Genomic DNA, 25773 nt, shown 5'->3' with positions numbered 1-25773 from the left:
TTTCGTTATTCAGTTTTTATTCACATTATTTTTCAGGTCAATATATGAGATGTAGATTTTAGAAAATTAACATAGAAAACTAAGGCAATTCAATAAATATCACTGATACAAAAAGGCAAAAAATACAAAAAAATGTATTTACATGACATAAAAAACAAAGTAGCCCAGCCATACCTTCATGAAGATTGTAAAAAAAAAAAAAAGAACATGAAATTCAACTTGACCCTGACACTTTAAGTTAAAGACTACAAATGAATCAAATGACACCATTATGTCAGTAATGTCAGTGTTATGCGTAGTCAAAATAGCCTTCAAAATCCTTGTTTGGGGGGCTCTGAATTAAAAGTTGGAGTCTTCACATGGAATTGGTCTGAAAGTCACATCTTTATTTTCTTCTAGAAGAAGATCATAGCGACAAAGAGGCCTGTTTGAAAACAAAGGAACAACTTGTGCCCAATGAAACCATAAAACTAACCTAATTACCACTGTAAACGTTGCATATTTTCTATATCCTAATTGAGATCTGTTAAAATAAGAACTCATTTAATCTTCACAGAGACTGGCTGATATTACTAGGTTGGAATAAAATGCTCTGTTTTGATGATTAACTGAATGATTGAAATAAAATACTGTTCATGAAAACAGACATTGAAATCATACCTGAGATTGTTCTGTAGAGGAGTGAGGCGTATGCGGAGTACTCGTAGTTTTTTACGTGGTCCTAGTCCTTTCCTTGTACAGAACTTCACTGTGATTCTTTTAACAGGCTGGATGTCTCGATCAAATTGAGCAAGAAGGCTGGTCTCCACGTACTTTACAAACATTATGGACTTACTGGAGTAAAGATGAGAAATAAAATCAGTTTAGTTGAACAAATCTAGAACTGTTCTATAATACAGATAAATGTCAGATATGGGAGTGTGAATGTGTATGTTAGAGTGGGGGATGTTTCATAGACGTACTGGTTGAGTTCAACTTGTGTCTCTTGTTTTCCATCTTCTAATTTAATTGTGAAGTAACCCCAGTGTGTTCTCTGGTTCCATATCACAATATCAACCTTGTAACTGAACTCTGGGGGGAACAAAAATCCCATGTTATAAGAGATGGCTTTTCATAACATTGTCCAAAGTCTTTAACCCAACAACTATTAACATGCAGATAAATGTAAAGTAATGTTATAGGTTCAATACAAGTTTAGCTCAACTGACAGCATCTGTGGAATTCTGTGAATTCATACAGAAAATTCTATTGAATCCAGGCGCTGCTCGTCTATGGGCAGACATGTCAGAGCCCCGCCTAAATATTCATCCACTTGAAAACATAGAGCCATACAATAAACTGCCAATGATGTAATTTGTTTGCCCGTAAATGTGTTAGAAATGCTGACATATGTATTTAAAAGCAGGCCTAGTAAAAGTTTTTATCCTATTTTTAAGTTGTAAAGTATCTGAAAGCTCCTTTACAGTGTATGAAAGACTGTAGATTTACAAGCATGTGCGGCAGAGAATCTGCTGCCCTCCAGAACTCCACAGCTCCCCTCAGTTTTCCCAATGGAATTCTGTGGTCAAACATGGTACTGCAATGAGCCCTCATTGAGACATAAATCTGCAAAAATAAATCTGCCCATAAACATAGTGCCAAACCAAAGGTAACATTAGTATTAGTGCCCGCCAGCAGTGTGACAGGTTGTGAACATGGTGAGCACTATCGATAAACGTGTGTAACGGTGTGCCGTTTCAATTGCAAATTAAAGACAAACTGACCATTAAACAACTTAGTCCTGAAGAGCCAGACATAAATAAAAAATTGTCTGGCAATCAAAAGATAAGGGTAGGTAATAAGACATTGTATGTTTTGTATTATGACAAATTGCATGTCAAAAAGGCTTTGCTCTTGAAACTTTCTGTTCCCTATCTGTCACTCACTCGACATTGTGTCGATGTAGTGACACTAGGGATCACTCTTGGGAGCCCGAGACACCTCTGGTCTTTGAAAAAAAGCCAATGAAAATTGGCAAGTGGTATTTGCATGCCACTTCGGAGCTGAACGGTCATGCTCATTGAGCTGAATACTACTGTTCATTCACCTCTGCTGGATCTGACGGTGCATTTCAGCGGCTTCTCCCTCCTCTGCACTGGTGCACTGCAGAGAATGCCCCTGGGTGCTTCGGCAGAAAAACAAGAGAGTATATTTTATGAAAGAGCTTTTCCTCCTCTAAAAGAGTATATATATATATCTCTAAAAGAGCGGCACGCACGGAACATCTTTTTAAAGACGTGTCTTTTTAAAGATGCCTTTCCGATTGTGTGTTATTCCTGGTTGCAGTCGTTATCTCTCAACTTCGGATGGTCATGATCGCTGTCTTTCATGTCTGGGCGCGACCCACACGGAGGCAGCGTTTGTGGATGGTTCATGTTCTCACTGCGAGAACATGACCATGGCAACATTGCGGTCACCCCAGCAGCTCCCTGCCTTGGTCCTTCTACCTACGGGTATGAGGCCAGCGCGGCTAGCACTGGGGGCGATTTGGGGACCCCAATGGGATCGTCTCCGCCGGGTATCCCCCGTGGACCTCCCATTCCCCAGCACGCTTGTCTGCCCCAATCGGGTTTCCGGATGAGTTCGCCGGCTCGTCTCATGGCGAGTCTGGCTTCTTGTTCGGAGCCCGCGAAGATAATGAGCTCTCGAGCGCAGCATCGGAGAGCGGGCTTGTCCAGTCGGACGCAGAAGCCTCAGCTGAACTCAGAAGCCATTGCCCAGTCACAGGCCGATGCCGAATTGACGGACATGCTTTCCTGGGCGGACGCGAGCGTTGGATTAGAGTGGAACCCTCCGCTCTCCCCGAACCCTCGCGGCTTGATGATTGGTTCCTAGGCTCACGCCGCCGCTCAAAGCAGCCACGCCCCGCTCCAGTGCCATTCTTCCCGGAAGTACACGAGGAGCTGACGAAGTCGTGGGAGGCACCTTTTACTGCCCGGACCCGATTCCGCAGTTCCCCCGCTCTCACTACCCTCGATGGCGGGGTGGCCAGGGGCTATACGGCGATTCCCCCGGTGAATAAGGAGCTCGCGGTGCACCTATGCCCACAGAGCGCCGCCACCTGGTGCAAACGCCCTAAGCTCCCGTCCAAGCCCTGTAGGCTCACATTGTCCCTGATGGCTAAAGTCTAAAGCGCTGCTGGACAAGCCGCCTCTGCCCTGCACGCCATGGCTCTCCTGCAGGTCCACCAAGCCAAGGCGTTGAAAGAACTGCACGAGGGTAATTCCGCCCCATATTTGATGCAGGAACTGCGCTCGGCGACTGACCTCACTCTCTGAGCGACGATGGCCACACTAGTGGTCCAGGAGCACCACCATTGTCTCAACCTGGTCGAGATGGGCGAGGCCGACAAGACACGGTTCCTTGCTGCCCCCATTTCCCAGGCAGGCCTATTCGGCGACACCATCGAGGACTTTGCCCAGCAGTTCTTGGCGGTGAAGCAGCAGACGGAGGCAATCCGGCACATCTTGCCCCGGCACGGCTCAAGATCCCGCACCCCGTCTGCTCGTCGCCAAGGGCGTCCCCCTGTGTTGACTGCACTGGCTCCGCCGCAGCCCGCCCCTTCAGCCCGGCCCCGGCGTGGAGCCCACCGCAGGAAGCAGACACCACCTGTCTCACAGCCGGCGCCTAAGAACCCACGGAGGTCGGGTGACTCAGGGACGAAGGAACCCACTCACTTGGAGCTGGTAAAATGACCACTCAATCCCCCGGTGGAGGGCCAGGCGGAAAATCTTTTGTTGCCTTTTTGTTTGATTTTGCCGCATGCCCAAGTGGCTGCGGTACCCAACAGTTCAGCAAAAGAGCGGCTTCCTTCCTCCCTGGATCGCATACCCGGTGTGTATGGTCGTCACCACGACTACCATCCACGGGTTTTTTCTTGCAGGATTGGCGCTCCAGCGGTGACCTTTCCGCCCCTGAGCACCCAGCTGTAGCACACAGCCGCCCCCGATTTGGCAGTCTCCACGGGTTACTAGGACAGGCCTTCCTCCCCCATCCCAGGCTGTTCCGGGGGTGGTCACAAGGAGCCAGGTACGTGCTTCGACGTCCCTAGACTCAGCACGGCCACGACGTAGTGTGGCACCTCGAGCTCCGCCCCGCCACGAGGCCCCACCTGCCGGTACGTCCGTCAACGTTGTCCCCTTGGTCCCCCTTGCGCGAAACTTGGACACGTGGCTCGCGCTTTCCGATCCGTCGCGATGGCTGATCCAGACCGTCCGACTCGGCTACGCGATTCAGTTCGCCAGGCGCCCGCCCAGGTTCAGCGGTATTCACTTCACCTTGGTCAAGAGCGAAAACACTGCCACCTTGCGCACGGAGATCGCTAACCTCCTACGGAAGGGTGCGATAGAACCTGTCCCTCCAGCTGAGATGAAGAAAGGGTTTTACAGCCCCTAATTCATCGTACCGAAAAAAGGCGGTGGGTTGCGGGCAATCTTGGACCTGCGAGTGCTGAACCGGGCTTTATACAGACTCCCGTTCAAGATGCTGACACAAAAACGCATTCTGGCAAGTGTCCGGCATCAAGATTGGTTCGCGGCAGTAGACCTGAAAGATGCGTACTTCCACGTCTTGATCCTTCCTCGACACAGACCCTTCCTGTGGTTTGCATTCGAGGGTCAGGCGTATCAGTACAAAGTCCTCCCTTTCGGCCTGTCCCTGTCTCGTCGCGTCTTTACGAAGGTCGCAGGGGCTGCCCTTGCCCCGTTAAGGGAGGTGGGCATTTGCATTCTCAACTATCTCGATGACTGGCTAATCCTAGCTCACTCTCGAGACATGTTGTGCGTACACAGGGACCTGGTGCTCTCACACCTCAGCCAACTAGGGCTTTGGGTCAACAGGGAAAAGAGCAAGCTCCTCCTGGTTCAGAGCATCTCTTTTCTTGGTTTGGAGTTGTGCCTTACGAATGAGCGCGCCCAGTCAGTGCTGGCCTGTTTGAAGGCATTCAAACAGAAAACAGTGGTTCCACTGAAACTTTTTCAGAGGCTCCTGGGGCATATAGCATCCTCGGCAGAGGCCACCGCGCTCTGGTTGATGCATATGAGGCTGCTTCAGCACTGGCTCCAGACTCGAGTCCCGAGGTGGGCATGGCGCCACGGGACACATCACGTGGTCATCACGCCGGTCTGTCACCGTCTTTTCAGCCCTTGGACCGACCTCTCATTTCTACGGGCACATGTTCCTCTAGAACTGGTCTCCAGGTGCGTCGTGGTCACAATAGACACCTCCAAAATGGGCTGGGGCACTGTTTGCAATGGGCACGCAGCCGCCGGCCTCTGGACGGGTCCGCGGCTGCATTGGCACATCAACTGCCTCGAGTTGTTGGCAATTCTGCTTGCCCTGCGGAGGTTCCAGCCGTTGATCCAGGGCAAGCACGTGTTAGTTCGGACAGACAACATGGCAATGGTTGCATATGTCAACCACCAAGGTGGTCTGCGCTCTCGTTGTATGTCACAAATCGCCCGCCATCTCCTTCCCTGGAGTCAGTAGCACTTCAAGTTGCTGTGAGCCACTCACATCCCAGGCAACCTCAACACTACAGCGGACACACTGTCAAGGCAGGTTACCCTCAGGGGAGAGTGGAGACTCCACCCTCAGGTGGTCCAGCTGATTTGGAGTTGATTCGGATGGGCACAGGTGGACCTGTTCGCCTCCCAAGAATCCTCCCACTGCCCACTCTGGTATACCCTCACCGAGGCTCCCCTCGGCATAGACGCGCTGGCAAACAGCTGGCCCCCTGGCCTGCGCAAATATGCGTTTCCCCCAGTGAGCCTGCTTGCACAGACCCTGTGCAAGGTCAGGGAGGACGAGGAGCAGGTCGTCTTGGTAGCACCCTACTGGCCCACCCAGACGTGGTTCTTGGACCTCACGCTCCTCGCGACAGCTCCCCCCTGGCGAATTCCCCTGAGGAAGGACCTTCTTTCTCAGGGAAGGGGCACCCTCTGGCACCCATGACCAGACCTCTGGAATCTCCATGTCTGTGGTGGTAGACACGATCACTCAGGCTAGGGCCCCCTGTATGAGGCTCCTGTATGCCTTTAAGTGGCGTCTGTTTGCTAAGTGGTGTTCTTCCTGACGCAAAGACCCCCAGAGATGCGCAGTCAGATCAGTGCTTTCCTTCCTGCAGGAGAGGTTGGAAGGGAGGCTGTCCCCTTCCACCTTGAAGGTGTACGTTGCCGCCATAGCAGCACGCCACGACGCAGTCGACGGTAAGTCCTTAGGGAAGCACGACCTGATCATCAGGTTCCTAAGAGGCGCCAGGAGGCTGAATCCCCCCAGACCACGCCTCGTTCCCTCATGGGACCTCTCTGTAGTTCTTCAGGGTCTACAGAGAGCCTCCTTTGAGCCTTTGCAGTCAGCCAAGTTTAAGGCACTCTCCTTGAAGACTGCCCTCCTGACTGCGCTCACCTTCCAATAGGGTAGGTGACCTGCAAGCGTTCTCTATCAGCGAAACGTGCCTGGAGTTCAGTCCGGGTTACTCACGTGATCCTGAGACCCCGACCAGGCTATGTGCCCAAGGTTACCACCACCCCTTTTAGGGACCAGGTGGTGAACCTGCAAGCGCTGCCCCAGGAGGAGGCAGATCCTGCCCTGTCGTTGCTGTGTCCGGTGCGCGCTTTGGGCATCTATTTGGATCGCACGCAGAGCTTTAGAATCTCTGAGCAACTCTTTGTCTGCTTTGGTGCACAGCGGAAAGGAAGCACTGTCTCCAAGCAGAGGATCGCCCACTGGCTCATTGACTCCATAACTATGGCATATCACGCCCAGGATATGCCGCCCCCGGTAGGGCTACGAGCCCATTCTACCAGGGGTGTAGCGGCTTCCTGGGCCCTGGCCAGGGGTGCCTCTCTAACAGACATTTGCAGAGCAGCGGGCTGGGCAACACCCAACACCTTTGCAAGGTTCTACAACCTCCGGGTGGAACCGGTTTTGTCCCAGGTAGTGGCACGCAATAAAAGCGGATAAGCCCGGGATAGCCGGCCGGGTATATCGCTTGCACATAGTGCCTTCCACCTCCTTTTGAGCTGAAGACGTGCGCCATTAATTCCCAATAGTGTTCACAAGTTTGTTCCCTGGTTGACTTTTCGGAGAGATTCGCTGCCGGCCCAGTACACATGCTAACTAAGAGTCCGGTTCTGGGGTAGGTGCTCCGCATGTGGCGGTTCCCTGTAAGGCTAACCCCATGTGATATATAACTTCCACTAATTCGTTTCCCTGTTGGCAAACTGCGTCTTCCTTGAGTAGTGCCCCTCTGCCCCAGTCTCCATGTTTGTAGTAACTCCTCCCCCATTGGCGAGGATCTACCTTGAAGACTCTCCACATGGTTGGAAAGACCATGTGACGTATCCTTCCACTTAAATATCCCCCCCTCTCTTTGGGCGAGGTGTGGTCTCCGCTGTGTCTTCCCCTTGGAAGGGAAAAAAGAGAAGGGGAAAAGAGGCCACGACTGGGTTAAGCCTGTCTCTATCTCTTGGGTAGTCGACTTGTCCCCAAAAAGGGCTGTTCGACACTCATAACTATGTTGGGGGAGGTTACGTGTCGACCTGGTGTGCTGGCTATGAGGCACACAGTAGTCTGCCCACCACACGCCGCTAGTTCACGTAACACACTTCAGCCAATTGTGGCGTTTCGTATAGGGACCCCTAGTGTCACTACATCAACACAACGTCAAGTGAGTGACAGATAGGGAATGTCATGGTTACTTGTGTAACCTCCATTCCCTGATGGAGGGAACGAGACGTTGTGTCCCTCCTGCCACAACACTGAACTACCCGCTGAAATGGCCGGACCTTATATCGGCTCCTCAGCACAAAACCTGAATGAGTGGTTGCATACCAGCTCCTTTTATACCCGTATGTCCGGGGGAGTGGCATGCAAATACCACTCAGCAATTTTCATTGGCCTTTTATCAAAGACCAGAGGTGTCTCGGGCTCCCAAGAGTGACCCCTAGTGTCACTACATCGACACAACGTCTCGTTCCCTCCATCAGGGAATGGAGGTTACACAAGTAACCATGACGTTTTAAATTTACTGTGATTTATTAAAATCACATTGTGATTTTCATTATAAAGCATTCTGTTTTTTTAGTACTGTGGAAACGTGTAAATGGCATGTAGATAGTTCTGTTTCTCTCTGTCTCCTCCCTGGGGTTCTTCAACAACATTTAACTTTATAAAATAACATTTCGACTTAGATTTTGATTTTGGGGGGTTGGGGGTATCTTCCCCACCTATATCTGTGGTCACGAGACGCTACTGATCGAATCGTTCCTCAGTTTTTAAAAACAAGCAAAATTGTCTTATACGATCTTATACGAGTACGCAGCAAGGCATTGCACCTTAATAAACATTAGAATGCAGATTGTTTTGAAAATATAGCCACAAATCTTAAATATTATAAATGCTAACATTTGTCTGCGGCGATAAAATCGCTTACCTTGTCTGTGCAAAGTTACATCCAATCTTTCAACTCCTGTCATGACTGTGTAAAACCAGTTAACCAAATAAATCACACCAATAGTAGTCCCACCACTAAAAAGGACGATTTAGACAACTTTACACCTCTAATAACACTAATAATTTAGAAACTAAAAGACAAGTCCTTATGACATTTTCTGTGGTAATCGACAGCATACCATAGATGCTGTCTAAATTGTATTGAACCTGGAATATTCCTTTCGATATTTTTTTTGTTTTGTTTATAATATAGTAATAAATGTAAATGCTCTAAAATGATGCCCACTGCAGAATGGAGAAGCATCATTTGTTTGGAAAAACGTCTTTGATTGTTTCATCTGCACCAATGGCTCCTTCCAGCGAATGGCATCATAACCTAGACAATGTAATGATGTGATAAGAATGCATTGAAACAATAGGAAATACATGAAATGAAACACACAAACAGTTTGTACATTGAGCATACCAAAAACAGGGCATCCAGCAGACCCAAACTTGCCACAGTCCATGCATTTCCCATCCAGAAAGTCTGTGTAGGAGTCACAGGGGAAGGCAGTAATGGGGCAAGACCCATTCAAAGAGCTCATATAGAGAAACACTGACCTCTGGTGGTCACACTTAAAATACTTCGATCCTACAAGTGACAAGTTGTGAGAGGAAGGTTGGAAGGATATTAATGACAAATGTCTTAAAGCATGATGGAAGTTTGTAAGGAAAATGAACAATTTGGACATACATTATAAAATATACAGACTTCTGCAGCATATAAATGCATGTAGAATATATATATATATAGGCTGTGTAGATGCAATATTGATGTGAATAGAACGTTGAGGGCTGAGTGACCAAGTATGACATAAGCAACTGAGGTTTATTTTTAGATATGGAATAAACTTCAATCTCATTGAGACAAGTCAGCTGTCAGTTGGCAAGTATGGTGTTAATATGCTTCATTCATAAAATTCTGAGAAGCTGTGCTAATTATTAAAAAAACATAGATTAGGGCTGTCGGTTTAAAGTGTTAATTTAGTGCAATTAATTATATTAAAAAATTAAGAGTTAAAAAAATTAATGCAATTTATCATGCCTCCTGAACTGTAAGTAAATTCCATAATAAAAGTATTTTCCTACCATGGGAGCAATTCAAGCTTGAAAGCCGAGTCAGCATTTTCAAAGTTTCAACTACATTTAACTTCACACAGCATCCTAAAAACAGCCTTAATGACTTTGAAAACCAGTGGAATTCTCCAAAAGTGTCTGTCTGACGCATATGTACATAGATTGACCTTTAAAAACAGTGCAGATGGAACGCAAGAACACATCCTGTGAGAACAGGACAGATGGATGAACTTAATTGCAAAATGTATTGCTGTTGACTGTAGGCTTATTTTAAAGGTGCACTCAGTAACTTTTGTCTTTGTGTCATCTTGGGCTTACACTGACACCCAGTGGCTTGGATGCAGCATCATTTAAAATCAATAGTTTTCAGTTTCAGATGCCATTGTAGAAATGTAGTATTCACTGTCAGCCATGATTACTTTAATCAATGAGTGAAAGTGCCAAATAACAGGATGGTTACTGAGATTAAGCGAGAAGTATTTGGCTGGTCATGTGATTCTGACATGGCAGCCCCTATGTGCGGACCCTCTCCATGTAGAATAAAACAGCTTTTATAAGGTTACTGATATGACTGGAGTCTTCATTTTAATGTGAGTGCTCATGATTTCCTACATATATTGCAAAATTACAATTCATGTGTTTAGCAGTACAACTTTAATGAGGAAAAAATTATTGAGTGCACCTTTAAATAATATGGGAATAAAAACAAACAATGACTTCTAAAGCCACTTTTTGTAGTGTCAAATCAATACATTATTGCGTTATTGTGGCAGACGAGTAATTTCAATCTAATTATATATTTGAATTACTGTGTATTATTTAGATTTAATTATCTTAATTTTGGGGCCTTTCTCAGCAAATAATGGTACATGCGATTATTAGATTAATGAATTGGCAAGTCATGCAATTCATTTTTAATCACTTGATAGCCCTATTATACTGTAGATATTGAAAATGGATTGAAGATGGATTTGACCCTTGTTTGTACAAAAAAAGCAATATTCTGGTTTAAATACAAGTTAAACTCTATAGACAGAATCTGTGGCATGCTGTCAGTTACCACCACAAAGTATTTTTGACTTTAATATCAGTTTGTAAAATCAATCAACATTATTTGACATTTACAGGGCCTGAAATTCGGTGCGGGATTGCGGGCATTGTGCACAATTTTAATAATCCACGTACTGTATGTTCCAGATTCATAATGTGGGAATTCATGCACACTTTTATTCACTTTAACATGTAGCTGGCAATTAGTAAACCAATCCATTTACAGTAGATAAACACATCAAATTAATAATCTTGTCTTTGAATTAAACTGTAATTCTAGTATCTGCGTGAGTAAATTATCTCTTCCACGTCTCTTTTTCTCTCTCTATCTCTCTCTCTCTCTTTCTCTCGTGCAGCTGTCAGCTCAGCAGTTCATCGAACGCTTGATGAGTTCAGTGTGAGCCTGCAAGGAAGTGCATATTTACTGAACTTAAGATGTTACAGATGTACAAAGTTTCATAAACCTGTAAATTCAACCACGTCTCTGTAAGCATGCAATGTGATAAAACTATCGCACCTGTTTCTCATCAACGAGACTATCTACATCGCAAGTGCGCAACGTTGGTGCGATCTACTTTTGACTTGTGACATCGTGGTGCTCCCTCATAAAACAGCATCTTTGACAAGAATGGCAGAAATAGCACAAAACTTTGTTACCAGAACAACACTGCAGGATGAAGAGAAACGTTGAAACACCTTTTACATCTCTCTCTCCCATCTCTCTAGAGCTCGTATGCAGGTATTTTCTTTAATATACATACTATCTGTTTTCAATATACATCATAACTGAGCAGCAAGGTTCTCTCTCAGGATTTCATCTGTTAAAATTTTTAATGCATTTTGTCAACACTAAATGGCCATTTTTATTGTAACTGGTGAGAATTGACTTGAACTCTTAAAGGGATATTTCACTCACAAATGAAATTCTGTTATCATTACTCGCCTTCATGTTGTAATCAAACCCGTGTGACTTTCTTCTGAGGAACTCAAAAGGAGATGTTAGTGATAAATGTTTACATGTATTTGTTAAAGCTATCTGCCAAGAACAACAATTTACATCTAAGTCAGCACATGATTGCATAACATCTTGCTGGGAAACAAGTGTATGAAGTCCAATATGTAAGCTAAATATTTTTAAAATAATTCCATCTGAATAAAACGCGGTAAGATTCAAGAAAAGTAGCAAGTAACAGTGTTTCTGTAACTGCTGATCTTCTGGGATTTTTCACTCATAACAGTCTCAAGAGTTTACTCAGAATTGTGCAACAAAAAAAAAAACATCCAGTAAGCAGCAGTTCTGCGGATGGAAGCTCCTTGTTGATGAGAGAGGTCAACAGAGAATGGCCAGACTGGTTCGAGCTGACAGAAAGGCTATGGTAACTCAGATAACCACTCTGTACAATTGTAGTGAGCAGAATAGCATCTCAGAATGCACAACATGTCGAACCTTGAGGCAGATGGGCTACAACAGCAGAAGACCACGTCAGGCACTTTACTGACCATAGTGTTCCTAATAAAGTGCTCAGTAAGTGTAAGTGCAATTCTGTACAAAGGTTTGAGAGTTTTTTTACAAACTGAGCTAGGGGTTGAAATTATTGTGGTAATCTACAGCATGCCACAGATACATTCCATACAGCTTAAGTTGTATTTAAATTGCTTTAACTTTTTCACCACTTTTTCACCTAAGAATAAATTGCTTTAAGCTGACCTGAAAAGATGGTTTTGGGGCATCCTGGTTGATCTGCTCCACCGTTTGCATAGTAGTCAATGTGACCCAAGACGTTCCGGTAGCCTAATGCTACAAAAAAATGAAAACAAAACATGAATTACAAAGTTCAGCTCGGACTGAACACATGGCATGTTTAACGGCAGTATAATTATTTCCAACATCCAGTCCTAACTGCTATTTTACAAAAGCGTTGAGGAAATACAGAAAAAAATACTGTTTGAGAAAAATTTACCGTCCATGTCAGTGTGTAGGGCTTCCACAAACTGGGCATCAGAGGGGTCTAGGCGCTCACTGGGAGGCTGACCATTAAACTGTGGCCCTGCTGGATCCAGTGCTGAGTAAAACATCACATCAAATTCATGTAATTGGAAATCTCACAAATGACACCACTTACTGGATTGATAGATGGGTGAATTGTTTAGTAGGTGGATGGAGGTTTCTTACCTGTTATTCTGCCAATTTCACCATTAAAGCTGGCCCCAGTGAAACCTGAAATGTGGGCCCCAAGACTGACGCCAATCATGTGTATAGTGGCGAGTGCGGCCCCATTTTCCTGCAATGTCAAACACAGGCATGCACTTACTTTACACAGTTATGATTCTGCCAGTCAGTTATAAAAACAGTGCAAATGTTGTGGTGAACATTTCACACTAGAATGAATGAATACTTTAAAGCAAACAAATTAATGATATAATTAAAGAATGGGATTTTCTTCATAATTTTTCTTAGTTTCTTGCTATTAGGATTTGAGTATTATGGTAACAAATTAAGGTCTGCAATAAAAAACATAATAGTGACAAGACGATGATTGTTTACTCTTATGCAATTGTCTGTTTGGTTAATGATTCACATGCAATTACAAAATGCCTGCATACTTCACCTGTGAACAGACAAAGTTAATAAAGTCTAAAGTCACATTAAAACTTGACCTAGAGAACTTAACATTACAGAACCTTAAGCTGTTATTAATATTTTTTTAGTCATATGGTATAGGTGCTATTTAACATAAAATGAGGCATTTTTAATGAAAAATAAAGAACGAAAATTAGCCATATATTAATACAATAATTTTTTTTTGCATTGTGACATTGTTTTCATCACAAGTAAGCACAGTTTATGCCCAGATTTTCATTAACGTATTGTGTCTGGACGTCTAACTTTTTGACAATTTCACATTATTCTCAATTATACAATTTAATGTTATACAATTTTTATTTTATTTAAATCAGCATAAAAGCAATAAAACGTCATGGTTACTGGTGTAACCTCCGTTCCCTGATGGAGGGAACGAGACGTTGGTATTGATGTAGTGACACTAGGGGTCACTCTTGGGAGCCCGAGACACCTCTGGTCTTTGATAAAAGGCCAATGAAAATTGGCGAGTGGTATTTGCATGCCACTCCCCCGGACATACGGGTATAAAAGGAGCTGGTATGCAACCACTCATTCAGGTTTTACGCTGAGGAGCTGATATAAGGTCCGGCCATTTCAGCGGGTAGTTCAGCATTGTGGCAGGAGGGACCAACGTTTCGTCCTCCATCAGGGAACGGAGATTACACCAGTAACCATGACGTTCCCTATCTGTCACTCACTCGACGTTGGTGTCGATGTAGTGACACTAGGGGTCCTTATACAAAACGCCACAAGGTTGAACTGTGTTACGTGAACTGGCGGTGTGTGGTGGGCAGACTTGCTGTGTGCCTCATAGCCAGCACACCAGGTCGACACGTAACCTCCCCCAACACAGTTATGAGTGTCGAACGGCCCTTTTTGGGGACAAGTCAACTACCCAAAGATAGAGACAGGCTTAACCCAGTCGTGGCCTCTTTTCCCTTTCTCTTTTTCCACTACCTAAAAAAGAAGGGGGATTATCCGACTGGGCCGCCAGGTCTAGTCGGGGGGTGTCCCTCCCAATGGGAGGACACAGCGGAGACCACACCTCGCCCCAAGAGAGGGGGGGATATTTAAGTGGAAGAATACGTCACATGGTCTTTCCAACCATGTGGAGAGCCTTCAAGGCAGATCCTGCCCAATGGGGGAGGAGTTACTACAAACATGGAGACTGGGGCAGAGGGGCTTTGCCCAAGGAAGACGCAGCTTGCCAGCAGGGAAACGAATTAGTGGAAGATATAGATCGCATGGGGTTAGCCTTACAGGGAACCGCCACATGCGGAGCACCTACCCCAGAACCGGGCTCTTAGTTAGCGCGTGTACTGGGCCGGCAGCGAGTCTCTCCGAAAACTCGACTGCCACAGGGCTTGGAGGAAGTCAACCAGGGAACAAATTTTGTGAACACTACTGGGAATTAATGGCGCACATCTTCAGCTCAAAAGGAGGTGGAAGGCGCTATGTGCAAGCGATACACCCGGCCGGCTATCCCGGGCTTATCCGCTTGTGTTGCGTGCCACTACCTGGGACGAAACCGGTTCCACCTGGAGGTTGTAGAACCTTGCAAAGGTGTTGGGTGTTGCCCAGCCCGCTGCTCTGCAAATGTCTGTTAGAGAGGCACCTCTGGCCAAGGCCCAAGAAGCTGCTACACCACGGGTAGAATGGGCTCGTAGCCCTACAGGGGGTGGCATGTTTTGGGCGAGATATGCCATAGTTATGGCGTCAACGAGCCAGTGGGCGATCCTCTGCTTGGAGACAATGCTTCCTTTCCGCTGTGCACCAAAGCAGACAAAGAGCTGTTCAGAGACTCTAAAGCTCTGCATGCGATCCAAATAGATGCGTAAAGCACGCACCGGACGCACTTGCAGGTTTACCACCTGGTCCCTAAAAGGGGTGGTGGGAACCTTGGGCACATAGCCCGGTCGGGGTCTCAGGGTCACGTGAGAATAACCCGGACCGAACTCCAGGCACGTTTCGCTGACAGAGAACGCTTGCAGGTCACCTACCCTCTTGATGGAAGTGAGCGCAGTCAGGAGGGCAGCCTTCAAGGAGAGTGCCTTAAGCTCGGCTGACTGCAAAGGCTCAAAGGGGGCTCTCTGTAGACCCTGAAGAACTACGGAGAGATCCCATGAGGGAACGAGGCGCAGTCTGGAGGGATTCAGCCTCCTGGCGCCTCTTAGGAACCTGATGATCAGGTCGTGCTTCCCTAAGGACTTACCGTCAACTGCGTCGTGGTGTGCTGCTATGGCAGCAACGTACACCTTCAAGGTGGAAGGGGACAACCTCCCTTCCAGCCTCTCCTGCAGGAAGGAAAGCACTGATCCGACTGCGCATCTCTGGGGTCTTCGTGTCGAGAAGAACACCACTTAGCGAATAGATGCCACTTAAAAGGCATACAGGCGCCTCGTAGAGGGGGCCCTAGCCTGAGTGATCATGTCTACCACCGCGGGTGGTAGACCACTTAGGTCTTCCGCGTCCCGTCCAGGGACCAGACATGGAGATTCCAGAGGTCTGGGCGTGGTTGCCAGAGGGTGCCCCGTCCCTGAGAAAGAAGGTCCTTCCTCAGGGGAATTCGCCGGGGGGAGCTGTCGCGAGGAGCGTGAGGTCCGAGAACCACGTCTAGGTGGGCCAGTAGGGTGCTACCAGGACGACCTGCTCCTCGTCCTCCCTGACCTTGCACAGAGTCTGTGCAAGCAGGCTCACTGGGGGAAATGCATATTTGCATAGTCCGGGGGGCCAGCTATATGCCAGCGCATCTATGCCGAGGGGAGCCTCGGTGAGGGCGTACCAGAGCGGGCAGTGGGAGGATTCTTGGGAGGCGAACAGGTCCACCTGTGCCCATCCGAATCAACTCCAAATCAGCTGGACCACCTTTAGGTGGAGTCTCCACTCTCCCCTGAGGGAAACCTGCCGTGACAGTGCGTCCGCTGTAGTGTTGAGGTTGCCCGGGATGTGAGTGGCTCGTAGCGACTTGAGGTGCTGCCGACTCCGGGCGAGTTGTGACATACAACGAGAGCGCAGACCGCCTTGGCGGTTGACATATGCTACCACTGCCGTGCTGTCCGTCCGAACTAACACGTGCTTGCCCTGGATCAACGGCCGGAACCTCCGCAGGGCAAGCAGAATTGCCAGTAACTCGAGGCAGTTGATGTGCCAATGCAGTCGCGGACCTGTCCAGAGGCCTGCGGCTGCGTGCCCATTGCAAACATCGCCCCAGCCCGTTTTGGAGGAGTCTGTCATGATCACAACGTGCCTGGAAACCAGTTCTAGGGGAACACCTGCTCGTAGAAACGAGAGATCGGTCCAAGGGCTGAAAAGACGGTGAGAGACCGACGTAATGGCCACGCGGTGTGTCCCGTGGTGCCTTGCCCGTCTCGGGACTCGAGTCTGGAGCCAGTGCTGAAGCGGCCTCATATGCATCAACCCAAGCGGGGTGGCCACCGCCGAGGATGCCATATGCCCCAGGAGCCTCTGAAAATGTTTCAGTGGAACCGCTGTTCCCTGCTTGAATGCCTTCAAACAGGCCAGCACCGACTGGGCACGCTCGTTTGTAAGGCGCGCCATCAAGGAGACTGAGTCCAACTCCAAACCGAGAAAAGAGATGCTCTGAACCGGGAGGAGCTTGCTCTTTTCCCAGTTGACCCTAAGCCCTAGTCGGCTAAGGTGTGAGAGCACCAGGTCCCTGTGTGCGCATAACATGTCTCGAGAGTGAGCTAAGATTAGCCAGTCGTCAAGATAGTAGAGAATGCGAATGCCCACCTCCCTTAACGGGGCAAGGGGCAGCCTCTGCGATCTTTGTAAAGACGCGAGGAGACAGGGACAGGCCGAAAGGGAGGACTTCGTACTGATACGCCTGACCCTCAAACGTGAACCGCAGGAAGGGTCTGTGTCGAGGAAGGATCAAGACGTGAAAGTACGCATCCTTCAGGTCTACCGCCGCGAACCAATCTTGATGCCGGACGCTCGCTAGAATGCGTCTTTGCGTCAGCATTTTGAACTGGAGTCTGTGTAAAGCCCGGTTCAGTACTCGCAGGTTCAAGATTGGCCGCAACCCACCGCCTTTTTTCGGTACGATGAAGTAGGGGCTGTAAAACCCTTTCTTCATCTCAGCTGGAGTGACAGGTTCTATCGCGTCCTTCCGTAGGAGGGTAGCGATCTCCGCGCGCAGGGTGACAGCGTTTTCGCCCTTGACCAAGGTGAAGTGAATACCGCTGAACCTGGGCGGGTGCCTGGCGAACTGAATCACGTAGCCAATGCATCCAAATTCCGTGCGAGGGGGAACAAGGGGACAACGTCGTCTGACGTACTGGCAGGTGGGGCGGAGCGCGAGGTGCTACAGCACGTCGTGGCCGTGCTGAGTCTAGGGACATCGAAGCACATACCTGGCTCCTTGGGACCACCCCCGGAACAGCCTGAGATGGGGGAGGAAGAGGCCTGTCCTCGTAACCCATGGAGGCTGTCACATCGGGGGCGGCTGTGTGCCACAGCTAGGCGCTCAATGGCGGAAAGGGCACCGCTGGAGCGCCAATCCTGCAAGAAAAAACCCGTGGACGGTAGTCGTGGTGACGACCGTACACACCGGGTATGTGACCCAGGGAGGAAGGAAGCCGCTCTTTTGCTGAACTGTTGGGTACCACAGCCACTTGGGCGTGCGGCGAAATCAAACGAAAAGGCAACAAAAGATTTTCCACTGGGGGATGGAGTGGTCTTCCTACCAGCTCCACGTGAGTGGGTTCCCTCGTCCCTGGGTTGCCCATCTCAGGGGCGCTTCAAGGACCTCCATGGGTTCTTCGGCACTGGCTGTGAGACGGGTGGCGTCGGCTTCCTGCGGTGGGCTCCATGCCGGGGCCGGGCCGAAGGGCAGGCTGTAGCGGAGCCGGTGCAGTCACCGCAGGGGGACACCCTTGGCGACGAGCAGACGGGGTGCAGGATCTTGAGCCGCGCCGGGGCAGGATGTGCCGGATTGCTTCCTTCTGCTGCTTTATCGTCGGGAACTGCTGGGCAAAGTCCTCAACGGTGTCACCAAATAGGCCCGCCTGGGAAATGGGGGCAGCAAGGAACCGTGTCTTGTCGGCCTCGCCCATCTCGACCAGGTTGAGCCACAGGTGGTGCTCCTGGACCACTAGTGTGGCCATCGTCCGCCCGAGAGACCGCGCCGTGACCTTCGTCGCCCGGAGGGCGAGGTCGGTCGCAGAGCGCAGTTCCTGCATCAAATCTGGGGCGGAACTACCCTCGTGCAGTTTTTTCAGCGCCTTGGCTTGGTGGACCTGCAGGAGAGCCATGGCGTGCAGGGCAGAGGAGGCTTGTCCAGCAGCACTGTAGGCTTTAGCCGTCAGGGACGACGTGAGTCTACAGGGCTTGGACGGGAGCTTAGGGCGTCCACGCCAGGTGGCGGCGCTCTGCGGGCATAAGTGCACCGTGAGCGCCTTATCCACCTGGGGAATTGCCGTATAGCCCCTGGCCGCCCCGCCATCGAGGGTAGTGAGAGCTGGGGAACTGCAGAGTTGGGGCCGGGCAGTGAAAGGTGCCTCCCACGATTTCGTCAGCTCCTCATGCACTTCCGGGAAGAATGGCACTGGAGCGGGGCGCGGCTGTTTTGGGCAGCGCCGCGAGCCCAGAAACCAATCATCAAGCCGCGAAGGTTCAGGGGAGAGCGGAGGGTTCCATTCTAGCCCGACGCTCACGGCCGCCCGGGAAAGCATGTCCGGCATCTGCCCGTGACTGGGCGACCGTGCCCGAAGGGGGAAGCCCAGCTGAGGCTTCTGCATCCAACTGGACAAGCCCGCTCTCCGATGCTGCGCTCGAGAGCTCATCATCTTTGTGGGCCCCGAACAAGAAACCAGACTCGCCGTGCGACGAGCCGGCGAACTCATCCGGAAGCACAATCGGGTCAGACGAGCGTGCTGGGGAATGGGAGGTCTGCGGGGGAATACCCGGCGGAGACAATCCCATTGAGGTCCCCAAATCGCCCCCAGTGCTAGCCGTGCTGACCTCATACCCGTAGGTAGAAGGAGCGAAGCAGGGAGCCGCAACGTTGCCATGATCATGAACATGAACCATTCATAAACGCTGCCTCCGTAAGGGTCGCGCCCAGACACGAAAGACAGCGATCATGACCATCCGAAGTTGAGAGAAAACGACCGCAACCAGGAATAACACACGATTGGAAAGGCATCTTTAGAAAGGCGCGTCTTTAAAAAGACGTTCCGTGTGTGTGTGTGCTCTTTTAGAGAAATATACTCTTTCAGAGGGGAAAAATGCTCTTTCAGAAGATATACTCTCTAGTTTTTCTGCCGAAGCGCCCAGGGGCGTTCTCTGCAGTGCACCAGTGCAGAGGAGGGAGAAGCCGCTGAAATGCGCTGTCAGATCCAGCAGAGGTGAATGAACAGTGCTATTCAGCTCAATGAGCATGACCGTTCGGCTCCGAAGAGAAAATCTGAATGAGTGAATTGCATACCAGCTCCTTTTATACCCGTATGTCCGAGGGAGTGGCATGCAAATACCACTCGCCAATTTTCAGTGGCCTTTTATCAAAGACCAGAGGTGTCTCGGGCTCCCAAGAGTGACCCCTAGTGTCACTACATCGACACCAACGTCGAGTGAGTAACAGATAGGGAACAAATACAACTATGGTCTATAAACGTTTTACAATTCAAATATTATATCTTTTTTTTTTTTACATTGCAGTAATGAGAATAATTTTTTTTTCTTTGCATAGCAATAATAAAGAATAGGGGAAAACGTGCTAATTTTAATGAAAATAATGTTACAATGCACAAAATCCTAAAATTGCCTTGATTATCTTTATACAAAATATAATTTCTCATTTTATTTTGAGGTGGAATATGACCCAGTCATGTTCAGGTGTCTGTACTGTATTGAAGGTAAATTGTTTCCACTCAAATTCATACCTCATCAGCCAAGCTTAAGATCAGAGAAAATGAACCAGTTGGGATTGGTGTTATTGAGTTCTGTGTTGTTGAAATTTCCATAATGTGCAAATTTCTTTATATAAAACAGTACAAATTGACCAGGAAGCATATGTGTACATTCTCCCAGCCAAATAATTTTCATTAAAAAAAGTAATTTCTAACAGTATCACTTTCCATACCATTACAACTGTTGATGTCTAGCACACTAACCATTTATGCTCACCCACAGTTTCCAGTAATTTCCACTATTTCCATTCTGGTTCCAAGATTATAATACTGACTAAAAAGACACTGGCATCCTTTATGTTGAAAAATTCTGTATCCCAAATTGCACAGAGCAAGTTTGTTTGTACCTTCATTTTATGAATGAGATCAATAAGCTTCTTAGCCACCACACGTGTGTTCTTCACGACTTTGAAATAGTTGATATTAGTGGCACCACGGTTCCAGTCCACCACAATAAGGTTCATGTCTCCTCGGTTCAGAAGTGACTCTGCAAACTGGTACAGCCACACTGGGGGTGAGCCGGTGGGCCGGTAGCCGTGGATGAGGAAGGTGGTGGGGTGGCTGAGGTCAAAGTGAGGATTACTGAAGGGCTGTTGGTGGGAGAGCAGCTGGCCACAAGAGACATTCGCCCGTGTGTACAGCAGTAATCGAACATTCACAGGCGTCCCAGCAATGGAGTGTTGAAGGTCAAGATCGGTCATCTCCTCACATTCCTGAGCTGCAGGGAGAATCATAATGTTTCAAGTTTGGTTTCTAAATCAAGTTTTTCATTAAAATATATTTGTAAAAGTGAAAAGGTTTATTCTATTTTTTTTACAAAGAAATATAGCATTAAAAATTGACAAATGGACATTAAAGCTGATGTGTGTATTTTTTCAAAGGAAGTAAGCCATTTGTAGGTTGATTTCCCACAAATTTGTAAACATTATGGCTCTGTAGCCTATAAAAACTTTGCTCTGTTTGTTTGAGCATACCGACCAGACAGACACAGCAACATTAACTCACCCAATGGAGTGAGTTGGGGGCGGGACTATCTGTTTGTTCGACAGTCGAAGATGGTGTATTTGGAAATGCTGTTTGAAAACAATGTTTGCAATTCCATTCGGTGATGCTAATGATGCAAGATTACACACCTCTGCTTAATAAAAATCTAGTAACCTAATGTAAAAATCAGTGTGCAGTGACTAGATTAGATAGATTTTTAATGTCATACTCTGAAAGCCCAAATGAAATAAAGGCTTTTTAGCTTTTATATCATAAGGTTTGCCTTGAAACAATTTTCAAAAATACAATAATTACATACAAAGATTCCACTAAATGTCTTTTGAATCATTTTACAGTAATTCCAAAAGTGTAGTCTGAGCCATTTACCATGCAACATCATGTCTTTATGAGTAAGCCAATATAAAAACCAACTGAGGTCATTGGGTGTTCATTTTTACAAGCACTTTTGTTTTGGGATAAAAAAAAAGTCTATTTCCTCTTATGTCCCACACAACAAGTCTGTCTTGGCCTATAATTTTAGCTGGAACAACATTAAGAAAAAAAGTACCGTGGTAGTCCCATGTTTTTGGATATGCTAGCATGGTAATAAGATTTTGGTTATGTTGTATGGTAATATAATATGGAATATAAAAAGAAAGTGTAAAAGTGAAAAAAGTGTGAATGAAAGTATGCACAAAATTAAGAGAGCGAAAGAAAGTGTAAAAAGCATGATAATGTGCAAAAGAGTGAAAGAAAGTATGAAAGAGGAAAAGAAAGTCCAAAAGAAAGCAGGAAAAAATGCAAGAAAGCACGAAAAATTAAAGCAAAAAAGTACAAAAGTGTGAAAGCCCAAAAGAAAAGAGCGTGGAAGAGAAAAAAAACTGTGCGAATGAAAGTGCAAAAGCTAAACAAGTGTGAAAAAGTGTGAACGAAAGATAAACAAGTGTGAAAAAATGTGAACGAGTGAAAGAATTTGTGAAAGTGTGAATGATAAAATGTGCTAAGGTACGAAAGTGCAAAAGAGAGCGAAAGAAAGTGTGAGCTAAAGAAAGAAAGAGCGAAAGAAAGTGTGAGCTAAAGAAAGAAAGAGCGAAAGAAAGTGTGAGCTAAAGAAAGAGAGCAAAAGAAAGTGTAGGCTAAAGACAGACAGAGCGAAAGAAAGTGAGCTAAAAAAAGACAGAAAGTGCGAAAGAAAGCGTGAGCTAAAGAAGAGTGTGAGCTAAAGAAAGAAAGAGCAAAAGAAGGAAAGAGCGAAAGAAAGTGTGAGCTAAAAAAAGTGTGAAATATAGAGAGCTCGAAAACAAGAAACCACAAAAGAAGTTGCAGGAAAAGTGGGAATACTGTATTGCCAGTTGTTGGTGCCCATATTGAATTGTGTAACAATTCAAGCTGTCTTTTATAGTATTCACCTTAGGTGCCACAGAAACTAGCGTGCAGCCATCTTGAAAGTTTTGTCTCTGAACTTCTGGTCTACCGGTTCTATATCGATTTCTATGGTGTTGATGTCAAAGTGTAATTAGTCACTGAAGTGTATTTACAGGATATAGAGTTGTAAAAGCGATCATGATTCAAGAGTATTTTAAATATGTGATGTCATAAAAACTGGATGCAGAGTGGGGAGATTTTAAAACAAGAGTACTTCATTCTTAAACACACAAGATCTTACATTCACTCTGTGGACGTACTGATGTGCCGCTGTGCTCATGAAACTCCAAGAGATAGTCATTAAAAATATCTCTGTACGACAACTCTGGCCATCTTCTCTTGTCATTCACCCATCTTGTTATTGTTCAGGTGAGCCGATTTTTTAGTGTTATACAGGGGAAGGCTGCAACTATACACACATACACTTTCACATGTATGTGTATGTTTTATTTTAGATTCCGTTTACAACTATTTTAATTACATTTAAGCCTCTAAAACATGTTGGGTGACAATTTAATTTTAAAAGTACAATTTATGTTATGAACCTGCATATGAAATAATACGAGCTGTCCTGTTTGAAATTTCATGTCAACTAACATTTTAACAAATTATTAACAAGTTGAAACCCTAACAAATTAAGCAGAATTACACGTATAATTATGAAACGCTTGTATCATGAAAAAGTGCAGTGTATCATAGCTGTCTGAATGTGATCTGCAGGTCCAATTTACCTCCACGTGTGTCAGAAAAAAGAATATTTAGTAACAGGAAAAACACCTCACGAGCATTTTCACGTAATAGAGGGGTGGTGTAGACTCATAACATCAACTCTTGGTGAAAAATACTTTCTGTGCTCAACGTAATCCATTTTGATCGACTGTTCTCAGTATACAAATAGGAAGTTAGATGACACATTTCTGAATAAGGTGAATAACACCCATCATAACTGAGACAGCATCCTCAGTCAACAAGAGAAATTGTTTGTATTTTTATTCATCTCTCAGCTGTCTGTGTCATGATGTGGTGTTTTGACACATGCTATGGTTAACCAGTGTGTGCTGCGAGCAGCAGATTCACAGTGTCAACTGAACATTTCGTAGGTTTATGTGGAAAATATATTAATGCAAAATAAACTGACTGCAGAAATCAACATTTGGCCACTTGGAAAAATGTCATAATGGTGTTTCAAAGTCATTTATAAAACCAAAAATGTTTGGTTACAAAAGATGTTAAAGGGATAGTTCATACAAAAATGACAATTTTGTCATCATTTATTCAACCTCATGTTGTTCCAAACCCAAATGACATACTTTCTTCTGTGGAACATAAAAAGGAGATGTTAGACAGAATGCTAGTCTCAGTCACCATTTACTTTTATTGCATCTTGTTTTCCAAACAATTACAGTGAATGTGCATTCTGCCTAATATATTTGTGTTCCACAGAGTAAAGAATGTCATATGGGTTTGGAACAACATAGGGCTGAATAAATGATGACAGAATTGTCATTTTTGGGTGAACTATTTGTTTAAGGCAGTAACATTGGATTTGGCTCTGTAATATGTGCAACATTACCTCTGTATGTGTCAAACAACATCAGGATCACGTATAAGAACATCTTATTGACCTACAAAGAGGCAAGAGGCATAACAGGGGAATGTGATAAAAGATCAGAAAATATACAGTACTCTAGAACTACAACAGTTCCATGAAATAATCTTTGTCACTAATCTTAGCAGCTTTTTTTTTTTTTTCTCACTTTAAAGTGACAAGGTTTTTATATAGCAGTGGTGCAACATTCATGTGTTTTTTCTTTCCTTTATGCTATTCAATTACTTTTTATCTCTTTCTCTTGTTTATTGTTAGCCATTTAAAACTATGTAGCAATTTTTTTGTACAACCACGCATTACATATTTTACTCATGATGAAACCACAAGCCTTCAAATGACACCAGCTAACACAAACATTCAGTTTCCATGAAACTCATTACTTTATAGGGTGTGTGCGTAGGGGTTCAGGTTTGGCCTACATTGTGGAGACCAAACGTCCCCCACAAGGTTAGCAAAACCTGAAAACCCTCATGTTATTCCAAACCCATATGACTTTATTTCTTCTGTGAAACACAAAAGGAGCCATTAGGCAGAATTACAGCATACGCATACTGTATATATACACACTTCACCCTCACTCACTCTCGTGTTGTTCCAAACCCATATGACTTTCTTCGATGAAAAACAAAGAGGTTGTTATGTGATGTGTTAGCCTCAGTCACCATTTACTTTCATTACATCTCTTTTTGTTCTTTATTATGAAAGTGGTGACTGAGGCTGCCATTCTGCATAACATCTCCTTTTGTGTTCCACGGAAGAAGGAACATCATATGGGTTGGAACAACATGAGGGGGAGTAAATGATGACAGAATTTTACATTTTGGGTGAACTATCCTTTCAATTAAAATGCAAAAAGGTTTGTGTGAGGTGTTAGAAAATACCATTAGCTCAGTATATAAAAAAATAAGTCAATGGAATGTCCCCACCATGATTGAAAACACAAGTTCCACTAGTATTCATAAAAATGTTACATATGAAAACAGCCATTTTTTGTATTTTATAATATGTTACATACTATATGTACAAGTATGTGACCCTTTTTTATATAATTGAAAACCATAAACATACATTTCATATGTGTTTTGCATATATTGCTATGTGCAGCTCAACACATCTGAATGTCTCAAAAGTTGAAAAGAAGACAAACTGGTTTTAACCTGTTGTCATGGGGAGTGTATATGAATGTGCATTCTGAACAAGCAGAACAACTACATTACCATTTACAACACTTGAACTTTTCCTCATTTCAAACAATTGTGCATTCAATAGTATGCACCAAAGACAACAAAACACCCTAATGAAGACAGTCTAACAAACATTCAGCCATGTCCACATGTATTAACCAATTGACATTGACATATTACATACAAACAGAATATTTGCAAAAAAACAACTTGATGATTTTGTCAAAATACCTCAAAAGTAATATTTTGAGGGGTGTTTACAGGAAAACAGAGGACATCTTACCATGGTGGAAGAGTAACCAGACCTGTAGTCTGACAGTAAAGTGTTACTGAAAGCTGTTCAGGCTTCATTTG

The 25773-nt window shown here is 45.8% G+C and overlaps 1 protein-coding gene across 2 annotated transcripts; it reads right to left on the bottom strand.

Moving 5' to 3' along the window:
• On the bottom strand, window positions 1-25770 carry LOC127429118 (lipase member H-like). Of its 2 annotated transcripts, XM_051677934.1 has the most exons (11): window positions 25703-25770; window positions 24200-24251; window positions 20565-20935; window positions 12836-12944; window positions 12624-12725; window positions 12371-12460; window positions 8960-9127; window positions 8780-8869; window positions 963-1071; window positions 661-834; window positions 1-424 (listed from the first exon to the last, which is right to left on the bottom strand). In XM_051677934.1, exons 1-11 carry the CDS (start codon window positions 25703-25705, stop codon window positions 340-342), a joined length of 1353 nt encoding a protein of 450 aa, XP_051533894.1. In that variant the 5' UTR covers window positions 25706-25770; the 3' UTR covers window positions 1-339. The 2 variants fall into 2 exon arrangements, with proteins under 2 accessions (XP_051533894.1, XP_051533895.1); XM_051677935.1 differs by lacking the exon at window positions 24200-24251 and having other exon boundaries at window positions 25703-25761.
• Between the last annotated feature and the right edge of the window lie 3 nt (window positions 25771-25773).

Source organism: Myxocyprinus asiaticus, chromosome 38 (assembly GCF_019703515.2).
Source record: "Myxocyprinus asiaticus isolate MX2 ecotype Aquarium Trade chromosome 38, UBuf_Myxa_2, whole genome shotgun sequence".
NCBI lineage: Eukaryota > Metazoa > Chordata > Actinopteri > Cypriniformes > Catostomidae > Myxocyprinus > Myxocyprinus asiaticus.
The sequence above is the reverse complement of the archived record's forward strand: the minus strand, read 5'-3'. Positions and strand labels throughout refer to the sequence as shown.

What these genes read in the sequence shown, in the direction of transcription:
- LOC127429118 (XM_051677934.1), bottom strand. An exon ending in ACACAAGTTGAACTCAACCA is followed by an intron (nt 835 to 962) that starts GTACGTCTATGA and finishes TCTTTACTCCAG; the next exon opens with TAAGTCCATAATGTTTGTAA. An exon ending in CCTCTACAGAACAATCTCAG is followed by an intron (nt 425 to 660) that starts GTATGATTTCAA and finishes GTTTTCAAACAG; the next exon opens with GCCTCTTTGTCGCTATGATC.